This window comes from Sorex fumeus, unplaced genomic scaffold, assembly GCF_029834395.1.
Source record: "Sorex fumeus unplaced genomic scaffold, SorFum_2.1 ptg000143l, whole genome shotgun sequence".
Classification (NCBI taxonomy): domain Eukaryota; kingdom Metazoa; phylum Chordata; class Mammalia; order Eulipotyphla; family Soricidae; genus Sorex; species Sorex fumeus.
Window position 1 is genome coordinate 1,568,679 of NW_026606200.1, and position 15,947 is coordinate 1,584,625.

The 15,947-nt window shown below is 60.6% G+C and overlaps 1 protein-coding gene across 1 annotated transcript in view; it reads left to right on the forward strand.

The window, feature by feature from the left end:
* Nucleotides 1-15,211: 15,211 nt before the first annotated feature.
* CUL1 (cullin 1) overlaps nt 15,212-15,947 on the forward strand; it is a 34,972-nt gene continuing 34,236 nt past the window's right edge. Inside the window, exon 1 of the mRNA XM_056106795.1 lies at nt 15,212-15,499. Within this exon, the coding sequence (XP_055962770.1) occupies nt 15,360-15,499 (140 nt within the window). The 5' untranslated portion in view covers nt 15,212-15,359. The remainder of the gene's footprint in view (nt 15,500-15,947) is intronic.

A 15,947-nucleotide genomic window follows, 5' to 3' on the forward strand; every position in this document is an offset into this window, starting at 1 on the left:
CCGAGCGCTCCACCCCCCTCCCCCTGGTTAATAATCGCCCCCACCCTCTCCCCGTGTGTGTGTGTGTGTGTGTATATATATATTTTTTCATTTTTTTCCCCCCAGAAGCAGCTCCAAACAGGCCGTGCACGTTGCCGGGGTTATTACCCTTGTGCAAAAAAAAATAGAAATTTGTTAACCTGCTTTTTTTTTTGTTCTTGCAGGACTGTCTCCCCCCCACCCCCACGCACCCCCGTTCCTAGAGTCCTGGGCACTGTCACCCGGGCCACCCAGCGCTGTTCCCGCGGGCCAGGGCACCCCCTGCACACATACGCACACACTTTTCAGCCTCTTGCTAAATACCCAGCTTCTAGGAATAGGAGTTCTGGGGTCCTCGGGTCCCGGCTCCCGCGCTGTGGGTTTTGGAATGTTTCTGCCTGGAGCCGTGGGAGGCTGGGGGTGGACAGGGCATGCCTGGGGCCGGCCAGCCTCTCTCCCTGTTTCTGCGGTATCAAGGACGGGGCCTCCTCCGGGAAGCCTGCGGGAGAGCGTGGGGGAAAGGGGTGACATTTGAGCCGCGGCCCTTGTCCCTTCCCACGGAGTTCCGAGGAGTAGGCTGGACTGCGCTGCAGGCCTCGTGATCCGGGCAGAGAGCGGGGTCTCCAGTGCCCCCCATCACCCCCCCCCCCCCACTATTGGGGCCTTTTAGGTGGCTGGTTGTGGGATGTGTGCTGGGGGAGAGGAGGCCTGCCCGGACCGTGGCCCTTCCCGCAGACCCTCTCTCTCGGTGGGTCAGGGGCTGCAGTGGGTGGGTCAGAGGGTGCGGTGGCCACTGGGGAGGGCTCAGGCCCTGTCTCAGGAGAGTGGGTAAGAGAGTCGCTACTATACCCTCGTGTGTGTCTGTCTCACTGGTTCCTGTACTCAGTTGGGTGTGTGTGTGTGTGTGTTGCTGGTTGCTGTATGTGCTTAGGTAGTACTCGGACCCGGGTCGACGGAAGTGTGTGCAGGCTTCTGTGTGTGTGAGAGATTGGCAACTGTACATTCTCTGCGGAAGCAGTCAGGCCCCAACCCTCAGGACCGTGTGGTTGGGGTGTGTGTCTGTGTCTGTGTGTGTCTGGTGCTGATCCTGCCTGCAGGGGCCCAAGGTCACGCTCTCAGGCCTGGCTGGTCATGTCCCAGTTCCGACGGACCCCTGGCGTGGCTGTGGGTCTGTCTCGCAGGCGGAAGGGGTTCCCTCTGGCCCCGGGCAGCTGGGGTGGCCGGTGCGTTGTATCTTGTGTTTGTTTCGCATGCTGAGAAACCCGGCCCAGAAGTTGATTCCCTCCCCCTCGACGGTCTGCTCCGTCCAGCAGGGCTGGGTTGGCGGGACGCTGGCGGCCTCGGACATGCCTCGGACGTGTCTGTTCGCAGGGAGAGACTTGCTGGCTCCGAAACACGAGTGTGGCCTTTTGTCTCTGCCTGGACTGTGGTTTGGGTGGCCCCGGGGAAGGGGCTCTCAGCGGGCGACCATGGCTTCCTTGGGGGTGCCACAGTTCTCTCCTCCCCAGGAGGGGGGTGTTCCTCCTTTCGGCTGGGGCAGAGGTCACCAGTTTGGCGTGCCCCCACCCCGGAACAGGCCCACACCTGGCTGAGTCCCCCTGTCGCCCCGCCAGGCTCCTGCACTTGGAAGGGACCTTGGGGCCTGGTGCCGGCCGCTGCAGCCCCCAGGGCCTGGCTGAACCCCCACTTGCTTCTTGAACTGCCTCCTGCTCCCCCGAACCCTGCGGAGAAGAGAGGGGCTGGTCCCCTGTAAGTGGCCCTCGCCCCAGGCTTCCGGGAACTCGGAACCACTGGGTTGTCAGATTGGATGTGACTTTGTGACTCTTGGGCTTCCAGAAATGTGTGCAGCCTTGAAAACTCTGGGGTCAAACAAGCTTGCCTGTTTTCTGTTCTGAGGGTTTTGGGTGCGCCACACCTGGCAGTGCTCAGGGCTTACTCCTAGGGTCACTCCTGGCAGGTTTGGGGGACCATGTGGGGTGCCGGGGATTGAACCTGGGCTGGTGGCATGCAAGGTCAGTGCCCTCCCTGCTGTGCTGGCCCTCTGGCCCTCACCTGCATTTTTTTTTTTAAGGCCTTTGTCAGAAACTCCTTGGGAAAGTTTCTGGTAGATGCGTGTTTAAAGGAAGCGCCGAATGGATCCGTGCTGGTGGGATTCCAGTGGATGCGGGAAAGGGGTTCTTGGGGGGTGCGAAGTGACTGGCTTTTAAAATACATTTAGGTGTGTGTATTTAACAGAGAACCAAACACAGGAACCAAAAGGTGATGCCCCTTCAGACTAGGAAGAAGGGATTTCCAGGTGGGTGTGCATGAGTAGGATGAGTTGGTACTGGCTTGCCTTTAAATAGACGTTGAGGCTTATATGTTTAGATATGAACTGACCGATGGTCAGGAGTCTCAGAACGGAGACCGCCCCCAAGCTTAAGACCATGCGTAGGAACTGTAAAGGAGAACGAGTTGTTTGATTACTTCAGCGTAATAATGTCATGTATGCATAAAGAGAAATTTAAAAGGTGAGTGACAAATGGAGAGAAATAATTGTGACTGGCAAGCATATTCACCTTGTAAAAAAGAAAAAAAAGATGACCTCCTTCCTCCTCAGGGGGAAACAGGTGGGCAGGCTGGTAGCCTCTTCTCAAGGGGCTGCGCGTGAGAGCAAGATCAGCTTTGCTCGCTGTCCTCCTACCAGTGGCATTTCAGTGTGGGCCTGGGTTCTAAAACAAACCACTTGAAGTCAAAGTGTGGAGAAGTGAGCCCATTAATACAGTTGCTAGAAAGAGCATAATTTCATGATGATTTTTTCGAGGGAAATCTGCAACAAAAGCTTAGCAAACACATGTGCGCTTTGAAATAAGCTAATCCACGTGTGAGGATTTAGTCAAAGGAAATACAGAAATTGATGGACAGATTAATGTGGTGTCCCGAGTACACTGTTTAGCTAACACCCTCTTCTTGCTTGAGCATTTGTTGTGGTCCTTTGCTATTAAGGATGAGTATTTTTATTTTTGGCTTGGGGGCCCCGCCCGGCTGTGCTCAGGGATCACTCCTGGGGCTACTTGGGCCCATATGGGGTCAAGGCAGAGACCTTAACCGCTGCACACTCTCTCTGGCCCTTAAAAATTTCACCCTTTTGCGTTACGCGAAATGACTCAGAAAGAAAGGGACAGACACAGAAAGATTGCATTCATCTGGGGAACATAAAGTAACAAAATAGGAGACTAACACCCAAGAGTGGCAGAGATTAGTACCAGGAATTTTGCTCCATGGCTTGGAGGCCAACCACACACGCCAGGGGGAAAGGGAGCTCAGATAGAGAAGGGAGCACCAAATAAAGGTGTTGGGAGGATCCTCCCAGGATGGGAGAAGCATGCTGAAAGTAGACTATAGACCAAACATGATTGCCACTCAATGCCTCTTTTGCAAACCACAACACCCAATAAGAGAGAGAGAACAAAAGGGAATGCCCTGCCACAGAGGCAGGGTGGGATACTGGGATTCTTGGTGGTGGGAAATGGGCACCAGTGGAGGGATGGGCATTTGATCATTGTATAATTGAAACCCAAGCACAAAAATTTGTAAGTCTACAACTGTACCTCATGGTGTCTCACTAATAAAAAAATATTTTAAAAATTTCACCTTTAAGATAGCACAGTGGGTAGGGCGTTCGCCTTACACGCAGCCAACATGGCCAACCCGAGTTCGATTCCTCCGCCCCTCTCGGAGAGCCCGGCAAGCTACCGAGAGTATTCGATATGCCAGACACAGTAACAACAAAGTCTCCAATGGAGACGTTACTGGGCCCGCTCGAGCAAATCGACAATCAACGGGAGGGCCTTTACCTTTTTTACCTTTACCTTTTTGGGGGCTGGAGCAATAGCACAGCGGGTAGGGCGTTTGCCTTGCACACAGCCAACATGGCCAACACAGGTTCGATTCCCAGCATCCCATACGGCCCCCCGAGCACCTCCAGGAGCAGTTCCTGAGTGCATGAGCCAGGAGTAACCCCTGAGCATCGCCGGGTGTGACCCAAAAAGAAAAAAAGAATTCACACTTTTTAGTGAACTTACTGCACTCCTGAAATTCTGTATTTAATGGTCACCCCGTGAATATTAAATGACAAGGGGCGGAAAGGCTGTAAAATGGATAGAACGGCTAAAATTTTCAAGTTTGGTGTGGGTACACGTGTGAGAAAAGCAACTACAGCGCTAATAGCGACCACCTGAGCAGTGGCGGGTGGCGATGGTTCGTGTGTTCCTTCTGGGGCTTCGTTTTTCCCTTTGATTTTCTCCAGTCCGGCACCTCCCTTCAGAAAAGCCCAGAAGAGTGGCCGAGAGCTCCAGGCACTGGGCCTGGCCTCGCGGGGTCCCCTGGGTGTGCAGTCTGCTGGCTGTGGGCCTGGGGTCTCCGCCCCACCCAGGTGCCTCCAGGTCTCCTCAAGCCCCTTGTGAAATTCTCCGAGATCTCATGAAGCTCGGCTTAGAGGATCTAGAGGATGCGTTGATGGCGGGTGGCGGGCGGGGACTGTTCTTGGTCACACTGTAGGCTTTGCCATCCTTTGTCGCGCTTAGTTTTAAAAATTAAGGCACAGCGATGTACCAAGCTATTTGTTGTTGTTGTCTTTGGGGGGGCATACCCAGCTGAGCTCGGGGCTTTCTCCTGACCCTGCCCTCAGCCATCACTCCTGGCGGCCTTGGGGGTCGTGGGGTGCCCGCAGCAAGCCCGGCTGCCCGCGGGCAAGGCAAGTGCCCTGCCTGCTGCACTGTCCGGCCCTGAGTTGCTCGCAGTGGTTTCCAGCGTACAAGGCCCCAGACACCAACCCCCCACTGACGTCAGTCTGAGAGGCACTCCTCTAGGGGGGGCGCCAGGGTCACCCTGGATGGGGGGGGTGGCCCCGTGAGTCCCCTGGGAATCGCCGGCCGGGCCCAGGTGATTGCTGGCACCTGGCATTGGGCCTGTTGGTGGGGACGGACCGAAAAGGCGTAAGTCGACTTTTCTGTTTGTGCTGGGCCTGGAAAAAACTGAAAGTTTGGATTTCAGAAGTGGGCGCCAAGTGACAGGAACTGCGACGTCCCGAAATGAGGAAACAGAAGCAGGCGGTGGCACGGACGCCAGGGGACACGGGGCTCCCACAGCCCCCTGCGTCCAGAAGTGAGCGACCAAGGCCGGTGTGTGTGGTGGGCCTCTCCGCCCCTCTGAACCGTGGGGTGCAGGTGCGTTCACTGTGGGGAAGGGGCCAAGGCGAAAAACCCCTCCGAGGTTTCTGCCCCCACCCCTGTCCCCCGGCGTTTTAGGACGGTCCATGATCTCATGAGCCCCTCGTGTGAACCAGAGTTGGTTAGAGCCCCCTGGGGAGCGGGGGGCTGCCGGGACCTCTCACCTGCAAGAGGACGGCGCCCGGAGGGTGGGCGGGTGTCCGGGCAGTGGCTGTGTCCAGGCACCATTCGTGTACGGGATGGGCTCTTGCCTGCCTTCCGGAACGCGGGCACTCGCGTGCTTTAGAGTTGCAGGAAGGAAGGAACGCGGCAGCCTTCGGGAGAGGGCACCTGACCCTGGGACCTCGGGGCTGGAGCCTACCCCGGGCACTGTGAGCGCAGCTAGCCGCCCTCTGCTCTCGGGACTTCAGCCCGCGAAAATACTGACTCCCAGCACTGTCTGCGAAGAAATTTCAAATTCTTCCTCTTGGAATTTTTTTTTCTTTTTTTTGCCATCTTTTTCTTTGTTTTGATTTTGTATAGCCGCGTTGCCGGCTGCCCGTGACCCCGGCTCTGCTGCCAGAGTCCAAGGGTTCCTCCTCCCCGCGCCTGCCGTGCCCTTTAGCTCCTCACGGGCCGGTGTGAGTGGCGGCGTCCAGCATCTGTCCTCGTGCTGGGAGATGTGCCGTGTCGTCGTTCTGTCTGGTGCAGGTGTCCGGGGTGATCTCATCTCCCGGCTGGGGTGGAAAGCGTCTCCGCAAGCACGGATGTGCGTTTCTCCTTGCGGGTTAATTACACACGTGGGTGCGATGCCAAGGAGTGGGGGCTCGAGGCTCTGGTGCGTCCATTTGGGGTGGGCTGTTTGGGGCCACACGGGGCAGTGCTTGGGGATCACTCCTGGTTGGGCTCAGGGGACCATTTGGGGGTCAGGAATGGAACTGGGTCAGCCGTGTGCAAGACCAGTGCCCTGCGCACCAGAGCGGCTGGCCCAGTGTCACTGGCTGGCCCCGGCTGTGAGGTGATGCCTCGCTGGTGCTCTGCCTCTCCCTGACTCCTGGATCTCTGGCCGCTGGTCCCTCCAGCTGCGCTCCGAGTTCCTAGCCGAGGCGTCGTGTTTGTCGCGCTTTTTGCAGGTTCTCTGGTGCCCTCGAGTGTGGTTCCGCGTGGGCTGGGAGGTGTCAGCGGGCATCTCTCTTCTCTCCCAGACCCTGGCGGGGTTTCCGTCCAGCCGGTCCTCTGGGTGCCCTTGAAGCTTCTCCCGAGTGCGCCGGGTCTGGGTCCGCGCGTCCCGCCTTCCTGGCTCCGCAGCCCAGAGCGTGGCCCGGGGAGTTTGGGAGATGTGGGCCAGTCCGTTGCCGGACAGCCGCAACAAGGGCTATTCCCGGGCGCGGGCCTGTGGCGAGTGAGCTCCTGGCTGGGTGCCCGTGGCGCACACTTTGCCCTGCTTCCGTCTTCCTGCCCTTCGACAGCTGACCTGATGTGCCTCCTTGGTCTGGTTCCTCGGCAGTTGGGTTTTGTCCCACTCACAGTTCTGGCCGCTCGGTCTGTCTCCCCGGCCCCACCCACCCGGGGGTCCGTCTCAGAGCCTTGGACCATTTTCCCAGGGGCGACACCATGCAGGAATCCAGCCCTGCGCACTGAGAGCTAGCTGCCATGGGCAAGTGGCCTCAGTTGGCACCTGTTAAACATTAAGTGTTTAGTCACCAGCAAGTTTTTGAGGGGTTTTTCTTGGGGGGGGGGAGGTAGTCCTGGCACGGCACGCGGGGATCACTTCTGGTGGGGGACGCTGTGGGGTGCCAGGGTTTGGACCTGCTCAGCTGTGTGCCGGGCAGAGCGTCGTAACCACTGTACTAGCTCCCTGGCCCAAGTTCCTGAGGTTTTTAAAGCAGTCTATATCAGGAGTGTCTGAGACACCAAATTTTGTAAATCACATGGTGTCTGCATGGGGAAAACTACAGTGAATTAAAATTCAGTTAACGAATTAACAGTATTTAGGACTTGAAGTGCTGGTGATGGATTTTTAGGATTTAAATGGACCCTCTTAATTGACAAGCACCAAGTCCAAGAGAACAGATTGTTTCCTAGTTCTTAAGATGTTCGCAGCAGAAAATTGCGAATTTTCACTTAATGCCAACTGCAGTTTCCCGTAATTATGAAATACCCGTGTGTGTGTGTTTGGAAGAGTAAGTGCGGCCGGTGTGTGCCGAGAGCCGTGTGCGGGCAGCTGCCGCCTCTGTCAAGGTCCACGTGGCATGATGTTGTTTTCGCGTTGTCCGCGTTCTAGCTCTCGGCAACTGCAGCTCGAAGAGCTTTGCTGGTGTGGCGCAGGTGAGGCCCAGGGCGTGCCGGGGCTCCCCGCCTGCTCCCCACGCCCTTGTGCTAGGGCGTGTGTTGGTCGGTCTGATTGGGCGGGTTATTTTTGGCTCTGGGAAGGCCCAGCTCTTCTCTGGATGAGTTGGTGGTAATTGCCGCCTCTCTCCACGCCACTGGCAGGGAAGCTTCCCTAGGAATGTTCTTTGCAGAGGGCAGGGAGGGCCTGCGCCCGGACCGGCGACGGATTAATTGATGAACCCTGTGGGCTTGGGGGGGGGGGGAGCGTTTGCTCCCCCCAGCCCTGCACTGCTGGGTCCTGGTCTCTGTCACTTCTTTACTGTAGTTTTTTGTTTGGGGGCCACATGTGGTGCCAGGGATCAAACCCCACCAGGCTGCTGGCGAGACACCCACTGGGCCACCCAGCCCCAAATGCCTAACCAAGGACACCAAGGGAAATGGCTCATTGACTCACCCACGTTTCTGGATTATAAATTGCAGCTCGATTTCATGAGTGATTTTGAAAATCAAAAGTGAGGAGGCTGGAGAGACAGTGTATACAGCGACTGGGGTGTTTGCCTGGCGCGTGGCCAGCCCTGTTCCATCCCTGGCGTCCCTTGTGGTCCCCCCAGTACCACCAGAAGTGATTCCTGAGCACAGAGCCAGGAGTTATCCCTGGGCATGTGGCCCAAACATACTTTTCTGTTGTTTTGGAATTGGGTTTTTTTTTGGGGGGGGGGGCAGTGGTTATTTTGTTTAGTTTTTGTAGGAGGGTGCACCCAGCAGTGCTCTGGGCTTTACTCCTGGCTCTGCACTCAGGGACACTCACCGTGGGCTCAGGGGACCCTGTGGGGTGCTGGGGATTGGACCCGGGTAGGCCCCGGGTGAGGCGAGCGCCCTCCACTCTGTGCTGTCGCTTGGGCTTGTAACTTAATAAACGGACTCGGGAGCAGCCAGAGGCTCGGGGCCTGGGACCCAGTGAAGTGTCCTGCCCCCTCAGATAAGCCTCCCTGCAATCAGCGTGACCCGCGGTGACATGTCGTAATTGCCCTGAGTCCCAGCTCACTTCCGAGGAGGTGGCCGGGGTGGGGTCCGTCCTGTGGGTGCGGGCGGGCGTGGAGTGACGCCAGCTGCCCCTGCTGTGCACACAGGGAGGTGCCCGCTCAGCCGCCCTCTGTCCCTGCGGCCTCCCCGGGCCGGGCTGGCACCAAGTCGGGCACTGAAGCCCCCACCTCCCCCACCCCCCGTCGGGGCCACCCGGAATATGATGGTCAGGGGCGTCCGGCATCTGCGTGGGCCTCGCAGGAGCGTTCACAGGTCTGGTTTTTGCTCGGGCGGCTCCAGTCCCTTGCGCCTGTCCAGACCCAGTCCCGCCGGCCTGGCTTGGGGCTCCCTCCCTAGCACGGGCCGGGCCCTGTGAGCCCTGGCGCAGGGCTTTGCCTTTGGAGTTCGCTTGCTGTGGGGCCTTGGTGTGCCTTTCCCCGCCTGGCTTCCGCAGCCCTCTGGCCCCTCAGTGACACTGGTTCCCAGGGGTCTTGGTCCGCCTCCCCCTCCCCCCACCGCTGTGTCCCAGCGCTCACAGGTGTTTTGCGTCTGAGCATCGCCGACCCCGTCACCAGTTCCCTCCCCCGGTGGCTTCTGCTCTTCTCGTTGGAGGGTCTGGGCGACTGTCGAGCGAGTGTCCGGCGGCTCGGAGCGATGCCCTTTGCACTTGAGCGGTCCCGGTCATTCCCTGCCCAAGGAAGAACATGAGAGCCCTCCACTGGCATGGGAGCATTTCCGAAAGGGGCGCCCGCTCCCTGCGCCGGCAGAATCCGCCCTGCGGGGATTCTCCTTCCCCTCTGCCCCGGGGTCCCGGCCGGACCAGCTGCACAGTTGCAGGCCCTGCCCACAGGCTCAGAGTCGGCTCTGACTCGCCTGGCATCGATCTGAGTGGGGGTTATCCTGATCCACCCCGGGTCGAGAGCAGCGGAGCCGACCCGAGTCGGCTCTCCGCCAGGTGAGGGTTCCGGTTCCTGCACATACGAGGTGGATTCTGCCGCGTGGCTCTCTGCCCTGTGGCCCGGACGTGGGGCAGGTGCCCAGAATTGTGCTTGTCTGTGGCTCTGGGACCGTCGCGGCTCCCTCAGACTTGCAGCGGGGTCCCCAGGACTGGAAGGCGGCGGGGCCGTTTCCCGCATTCCCGGGACCCAGCGTCGCCCACTGTTTTGGGGGCTGGACCCCACACTGGCCGCTGGAAGGCCGCGACTCCGGCTCGCCCTCTGCCTTCTCTCTGTCCCAGGTTCCCACCCTTTGCCTCTGGCTGGCATCCTCCTCGCGACGCCCACTGCCATGGCAGCAGTCAGACCCTTTTCAGAACAACTCCTCGGCCTTTGGGGAAGGGCTGTGTGTCCTGTGGGCATTTGGGGGGAGTTTTTGTTTGTTTGGGGGCCACACACATACCTGGCTGTGCTCAGGGGTTGCACCTGGCTCTGCACTCAGGAATTGCTCCCGCTGGTGCTCAGGACGCCGTGTGGGATGCCGGGGATCGAACCCGGATCAGCTGCATGCAAGGCAGACGCCCTCCCTGCTGTGCCCACCCCCCCAGCCCTGTAGTGTCCCTTCCTTCTCTTGCTCCTTGTTGCTGTTACTGTGACAGGCAGTCTCTCTCTCCCTCACACACACACACACACACACACACACACGTGTGCACGCACGCTCACGCAGGGCCGTGGTGCTCAGAAGATGTGTGCTCCTTTCGCTGGACTGGACACGCACCCAGGCTGCTTCTCTTCCGCAGAACTGTGTGCGGCTGAGAGCCCGAGTGGCCCTGTGCGTGAACTTAGGGCTCCCAGGATTTAAACTTGTCCCTGGGCGCTTGCAAGGCCGTGGCCCGCGAGCCTCACGCTGCTTCTCAGGCCCAGTGCTCGACCTTGTGCTTCCCACAGCCCCTCTGGATTCTGGGGCCGCACCTGGCAGTGCTCGGGAGTCTCCGGTGGGGCTGCATGCAGGGATGGAACCCAGGTCAGCTGCCCGGGGGCCCTGTCGCCGCCGCCTCTTCACCCTGGGGAATCTAGGACTGAGGAGGGTCTCTCTGAGCCCCACGTCTCTCAAGCTGCACCCGAGTCCCACTAGACGGGCCCGGAAGGGGCTGGAGCGAGGATTCCCGCGTGGCAGGAGGGAAGGTGTGTCACCTTCCTGCACTGAGGCGCCTAGAAGCAGACTCGCAGGGCGGCCAGACGGGGTGGGGGTGGGGCTCTGCGGGGAGAGCGAGCAGGGCTCCTCGAGTCTGCAGCCCGGGCCTGAGCCAGAGGGGAGGTGCCCGCGCCGTAAAGTGAAACAACGTGTAATAATAACACGTTTCCGGCAGAGATGTGGGAGCACGCGCACCTCTTCTCTGCCTGCTTGGTTTGGATTCACTGTGTTTCCCCGAACTCCTCCCCCCCCCACCCCCACGTCCATTGCTAAGTCGATGGCCAGGAGCTTGGAGCTGTTTGCGGGTTAGCCTTGCTCCGTCCCCCCGGGGGTCAGCCTTTCCCGTCTCGGGGCTCCCCCGCACAGCCTTCCCGCCTGGGGCTGCTGTCCGGCCAGTGTGCGCTGCCAGCCCCCCATCCTTGATCCTTCCCTGGGTGTCCTGGGGAAAGGGTCTGCCGGGCGTCCCCCCGGGCCGCAGTGACAGCGCCCCGAGTTCTAGTCTCGGACCCTCCTCCCTCCCCACCGGCCGTTTCCTCCCTGCATCCTGCACCCCTGGTCCGAGGGGCTGAGAAGCACAGGCTGATCCGCGCGGAAACGGGGCGGTCTGGGCCCCTGCGCCCACCCGGGGCCTGAGGCAGGGCTTGTCAGTGGCTGGCCCCGCCGCCCTCCCTCTCGCCCTGCCCGCCTCCCAGGGACAAGGGCCGCTGCACTGCTGGTAAACCTTCGAACTGTCCGTGACAAATCTTCGAGCGGTGCCACACGCACTGGGCAACTCATGTTGGGCAGCGCATCGGCTGCAGCCTGTCCATGGGCTGGGCCAGGCCCTCAGGCAGAGCGCCACCACACTGGAGAAGCACAGGGTCCCTCCTCCCTCCCTCCCCTCCCCCTCCCTCTTTTCTCTCTCCCTCTCGCTCCCTCCCTCCCCTCCCCCCACTCTCCTGAGGTCTGAGTCCCGTGCTGGGATGTGGATGTGCCCTCGCAGGCCGTGGTCACTCCGTGCCTAGTTGGAGCATGTGGCAACCCCCAGAAGAGTGCCTCGCCTCTCGGCCGCTCTGCTGCTCCCCTGGCGGCGGCGGCCCTTGGAGACGAGCCCCGCCGAGGTGCGGCAGGACTTTGATGAGCAACTTCGATGAGCAATGGGGCCTGTTGGGGGCGGGGGAGGAACCGCTGTGTGTGTTAGTGTCAGCTGGAGGCCTGCGGGGATCGAGGTGTCGGGTGGTGGTCTCTGCACTGATGCCGTGGACCCCTGCCAAGGTCAGGCCCGAACCGAGCACTGGACGCGACTATGCAATATTTGGATCCGGGGCTTTGGAGCTCGGTCTTGTCTCTCGAGAGCCGGCAGTTTAGGGCTTTGAGTGACTGAAGAGGGCTGAGAGTCAGCTAATGCCTTTGGAAAGCCTTCTGCTAGGATACTCATTCCGTTTTCTTTCCTTTCTGTTTTTTGTTTCTGGGTCACACCCGGCGGTACTTGTGTGCAAGGCAAGCGCCCTACCCATTGTGCTACCCATTGTGCTATCTTTGTGCAGTTTAGAACGTTCACTGTGATTGTTCAGACTGAGTGATCCGTCCCGCACAAAGAAGATTGTGGGAGTCCCGTGGTGGCCCCGGCGGCCCTCTCTTGGGCCATGATGTGAGTGGGGACAGGGGCTGTTGCTGATCACTCGTGTCTGTGCTTGTCCTGCAGACCCCCTGGCGGGACAGACTGATGCGTCCCCCTGTGAATCACGGCAGATTCCGTTCCCGGCTGTGACCCGGGAGGGTTGGATGGGAGGGTCCTCTCTCCTCAGAAACTCTGTTCCACAGCAGCGCCTGCGGGCTGGACCTGGGGGAGGGTGTGGGGGCCTTCCCACGAGGGCAAACGCGTTTCCCCACGCTCCTGGGAGCTGTGGCACTCGGGGTGGCCAGTGTCCTGCGCCTGTGGCTTCCCCATCTCCCCAGTCCATGTGTGGGTCCGAGCTCCCTTGGCCAGAGCTTCCTGCTGCCTTTGCCTGGGGGTCCCCGCCCAAGGACACTCCCGGGGAGAGTGGGGAGCAGGCCCGTCTGTCTGGCTTGGTTTTGCCTTGTGCCGGCCCTCCTCGGGGTCTTGACCCTGTGATGCGTCAGGAAAACGTTTTCGCGCCTTAAATCCAGCTGGTGCCGGGACCTGGCTGTGGGCAGCACAGACTGTCGGCCGGTCCATGTGGGCACCTCTGCGCGTGCTCAGACGGGCTCCTCGGAGCAGCTGGGCGTGCCCACCCCGCCCTCCCCGTCTACCCCCCCACCCCTCCCCTTTCTCTCCCCCTCCCCCTTTCTCTCTCCTTCTCTCTCCTCTCCCCCTCTCTTTCACATGCTCCTGTCCCCCTCTGTCCTCCATCTCCCCATGTCCATCCTCCATTCCCTCCCTCTCTTCTCTCTCACACACTCCTGTTCCTGTCTCTCCTCTCCCCCTGGAGTGGGCCGCCCGGCCTCCTGCTGCTGGGGGAGGGGGGGGGGGGCTGTGTCCAAGCTAAGGCAGGGAAGGGCCAGCGGGTGGCCCCTGCTCCTCCTGGACTCTGCCCTTCGGCGTGAGGCGGGGAAGAGCTGCGTTGGGCTCCTCGGTACCTGCAGGCTTTGCCTGGGTTTGGAAATGTCTGACTGCAGCTGTTTCCAGCTCTCATAGATCTCAAGTTATTTGAAAGATGGGCGGGGGGGGGGGCTGTTGAGTCACACCTGCAGTGACTCCTCGCCCTGTGCTCAAGAACCGCTTCTCATGGTGCTTGGGGACCCCCTGGCGAGCGCCCTCCCTCCCTCCCCCCCCCCCCTCAGTACCGTCTCCAGGCCTGTTTGGGTAGGTTCAGCCCAGAGGACTTGTTGGCTTCTCCTGACGCTGAGCGGCCAGGTCTCCGAGGCAGGTCGTGAATCTGGTTTGTGGCACCCGGCACCTCATTTCCTGCAAGTTTTAGACTGTAGCATTAGGGGTGCTTAAAGGGAGGGTGTGTTCCCTGTAGATTTCAGGCACCAGTATTGGGGTGCTAGCCAGAGGACCCAGATCTCAGAGAGGTCGGGGTCCCCGAGGTCAGCCTCAGCGCCTGCGGGGCCCGGCGGCTCCGAGCGTTTCCGGTCTGCGGGTGGCTCCTGGGCGCACAGGGTGTGTCAGCTCCCTGGCTCTGCTGTCTGGTGTGTGTCGAGGGGTGTCCGTGGGGGCTCCCGTGGTGTGTTTGTGAATAAGCGTGTAGCTGCGTTTCCCATGGGTCGTCCCGGCTCTAGAGCGAGGGCTGGGACCCAAGGGCCGGGGTGACGGGTCAGAGCGGGGCTCCTCGCCATCTCCGGGGGGGGGGCGCGGCTGAGGCAGTCCGACACTGGGGGGCTGCTGAGGGCGGGGGGACAGAGGAGTGCGAGCGCAGGAAGAGGAAGTGGAGGCGAGCACGTGGGTTGGAGATGACCTGGCCGGGAAAGCCCACCTGCTCTGGGAAGGTGGCCTGACCGTGTCCAGCCCCGTCTCACCACTCGGGCAGCTTTCCCACGACTCCTGACTCATGGCGCCACTGAAATCACCTGGAGCCGGGGGTTGGGGGGGCATTTGGGGACCAAGTGAGAGCGTCTGCTTTGCACACGGCCGACCAGGTTTGATCCCCGGCATCCCATAGGGTCCCCGAGCACCGCCAGGAGTGATTCCTGGGTGCAGAGCCAGGAGTAAGCCCTGATTGTCGCCGGATCGCCAGGTGTGACCCAACAAGCCAAAAAAATAAACTCCCTCAAGGCTTCTTAATTTATCACTGGGAATACTGAGGAAAGTTCCCATTTGATGTGACCCAGGCATGTGCGTGACTCAGAACATGGCAGTGACGGCCGCCGTGGGCCTCACACTCAGACGTTCAGTGCCATCCCCTGCGGGGGCTCCCAGCCCACCTGCCCGCCGATCTTGGAGGATCGTCAATGCCCCCATTTTGCAGACTAGGAAGTCGGGGCTTTCCCCAGTGGGGTGTCAGCCCGGCCTGTCTGCATTCAGGGCGCCTCTGGGTTGGGTTTGGGAGTGGGGGGCCGCGGCTGGCTCTGCTGTGGGGCTGAAGCCGTCCCTGCCCCTCCTCCCTCTGGCCCTGCCGTCCAGCCGTGCTCTTGCGGTATTTGTGTGTTTACCAGGAGCTAATGGAAATTCTTTATGATGGGGCTGGGTGGGTGCCTGCGCTGTGCTTGCGGGGCGGGGTGGGGGGTAGTCTCACCACCCTGCCCCCCCCCCTTGCTGGCGCGTGGCGTTCGTGGCCTCACGCTCCCCCGGCAGCTGCCTTTAGCCCCTAATCTGGCCCACGGGTGTCCCGAGCGAGATGAACTGGGAGTTCAGTGCGGTGACTGGCTTTCCCCGTTCAGAGGCTGTTCATGTGTGTCCCGAGACTCCGTGAGCACCTTGCTTGCTTTGTTCTGTGGATCAGATCCCGCGGTGACACTTGAACAGTCGCAGGCTTTCTCTGCCGCCCGGACCAGCGGGATCCCCGCTCGTGCCAGGGGCTGCCTGTCCTGCCCGCCGAGAACTGACCGTGCCTTCCTTTCTCGTCCAGGTTTGCCTGCGATGAGATTTCCTTCTCTCCGCCTCGAGGCCACCGTCGCGGAGCTCCTGGGAAGGAACCTGGCATGAGCCTGTGCCTGCCCGTCGCGTGGAGAAGTAGCTGACCTTCCTCGGGGCTGCTGGCCGGGCGACCGCGGGACTGTCTCACCATGTCCTCGAGCCGGAGTCAGAACCCGCACGGACTGAAGCAGATCGGCCTGGACCAGATCTGGGATGACCTCCGCGCCGGCATCCAGCAGGTGTACACGCGCCAGAGCATGGCCAAGTCCAGATACATGGAGCTCTACACGTATCTTTGCGTGGGCCGGAGCGGTGGTGGACGATCGCTCAGAATCCCCCTCCCGCTGGACAGCCGGGCCGTGGGGGCAGAGTTGGGAAGGTGCGCGGGCCGTGTCCCAGGGCGGTCAGAGAGCCCAGGTTGGGCCCTGGGACATCGGCTCGCGCGCGTCCGTCTGCTGCGACCCGGACGCAGGGCCGGCCAGGGCTGGGGCCCGGGGCATCGGGGCGCGGAGGCTCCTGTTGGCGTTCGCGTTCGCTCAGGCCGTTTGGATCTTACTGAGGTAGAGAGACCAGAGTCAGGACCACTTCCTCCATGTTTTCACTGTGTGTGATGTGAGTTCGTTCACCGCGTTCATCATCTTAAGCTCCACGACAGCAAACGAAAGTGAAACCGGTTCTCCAGGGAGCATCATGTAAAGCTGTAAAGGGCCAGTTGCTGGCCCTTAGGTCATGTGCTG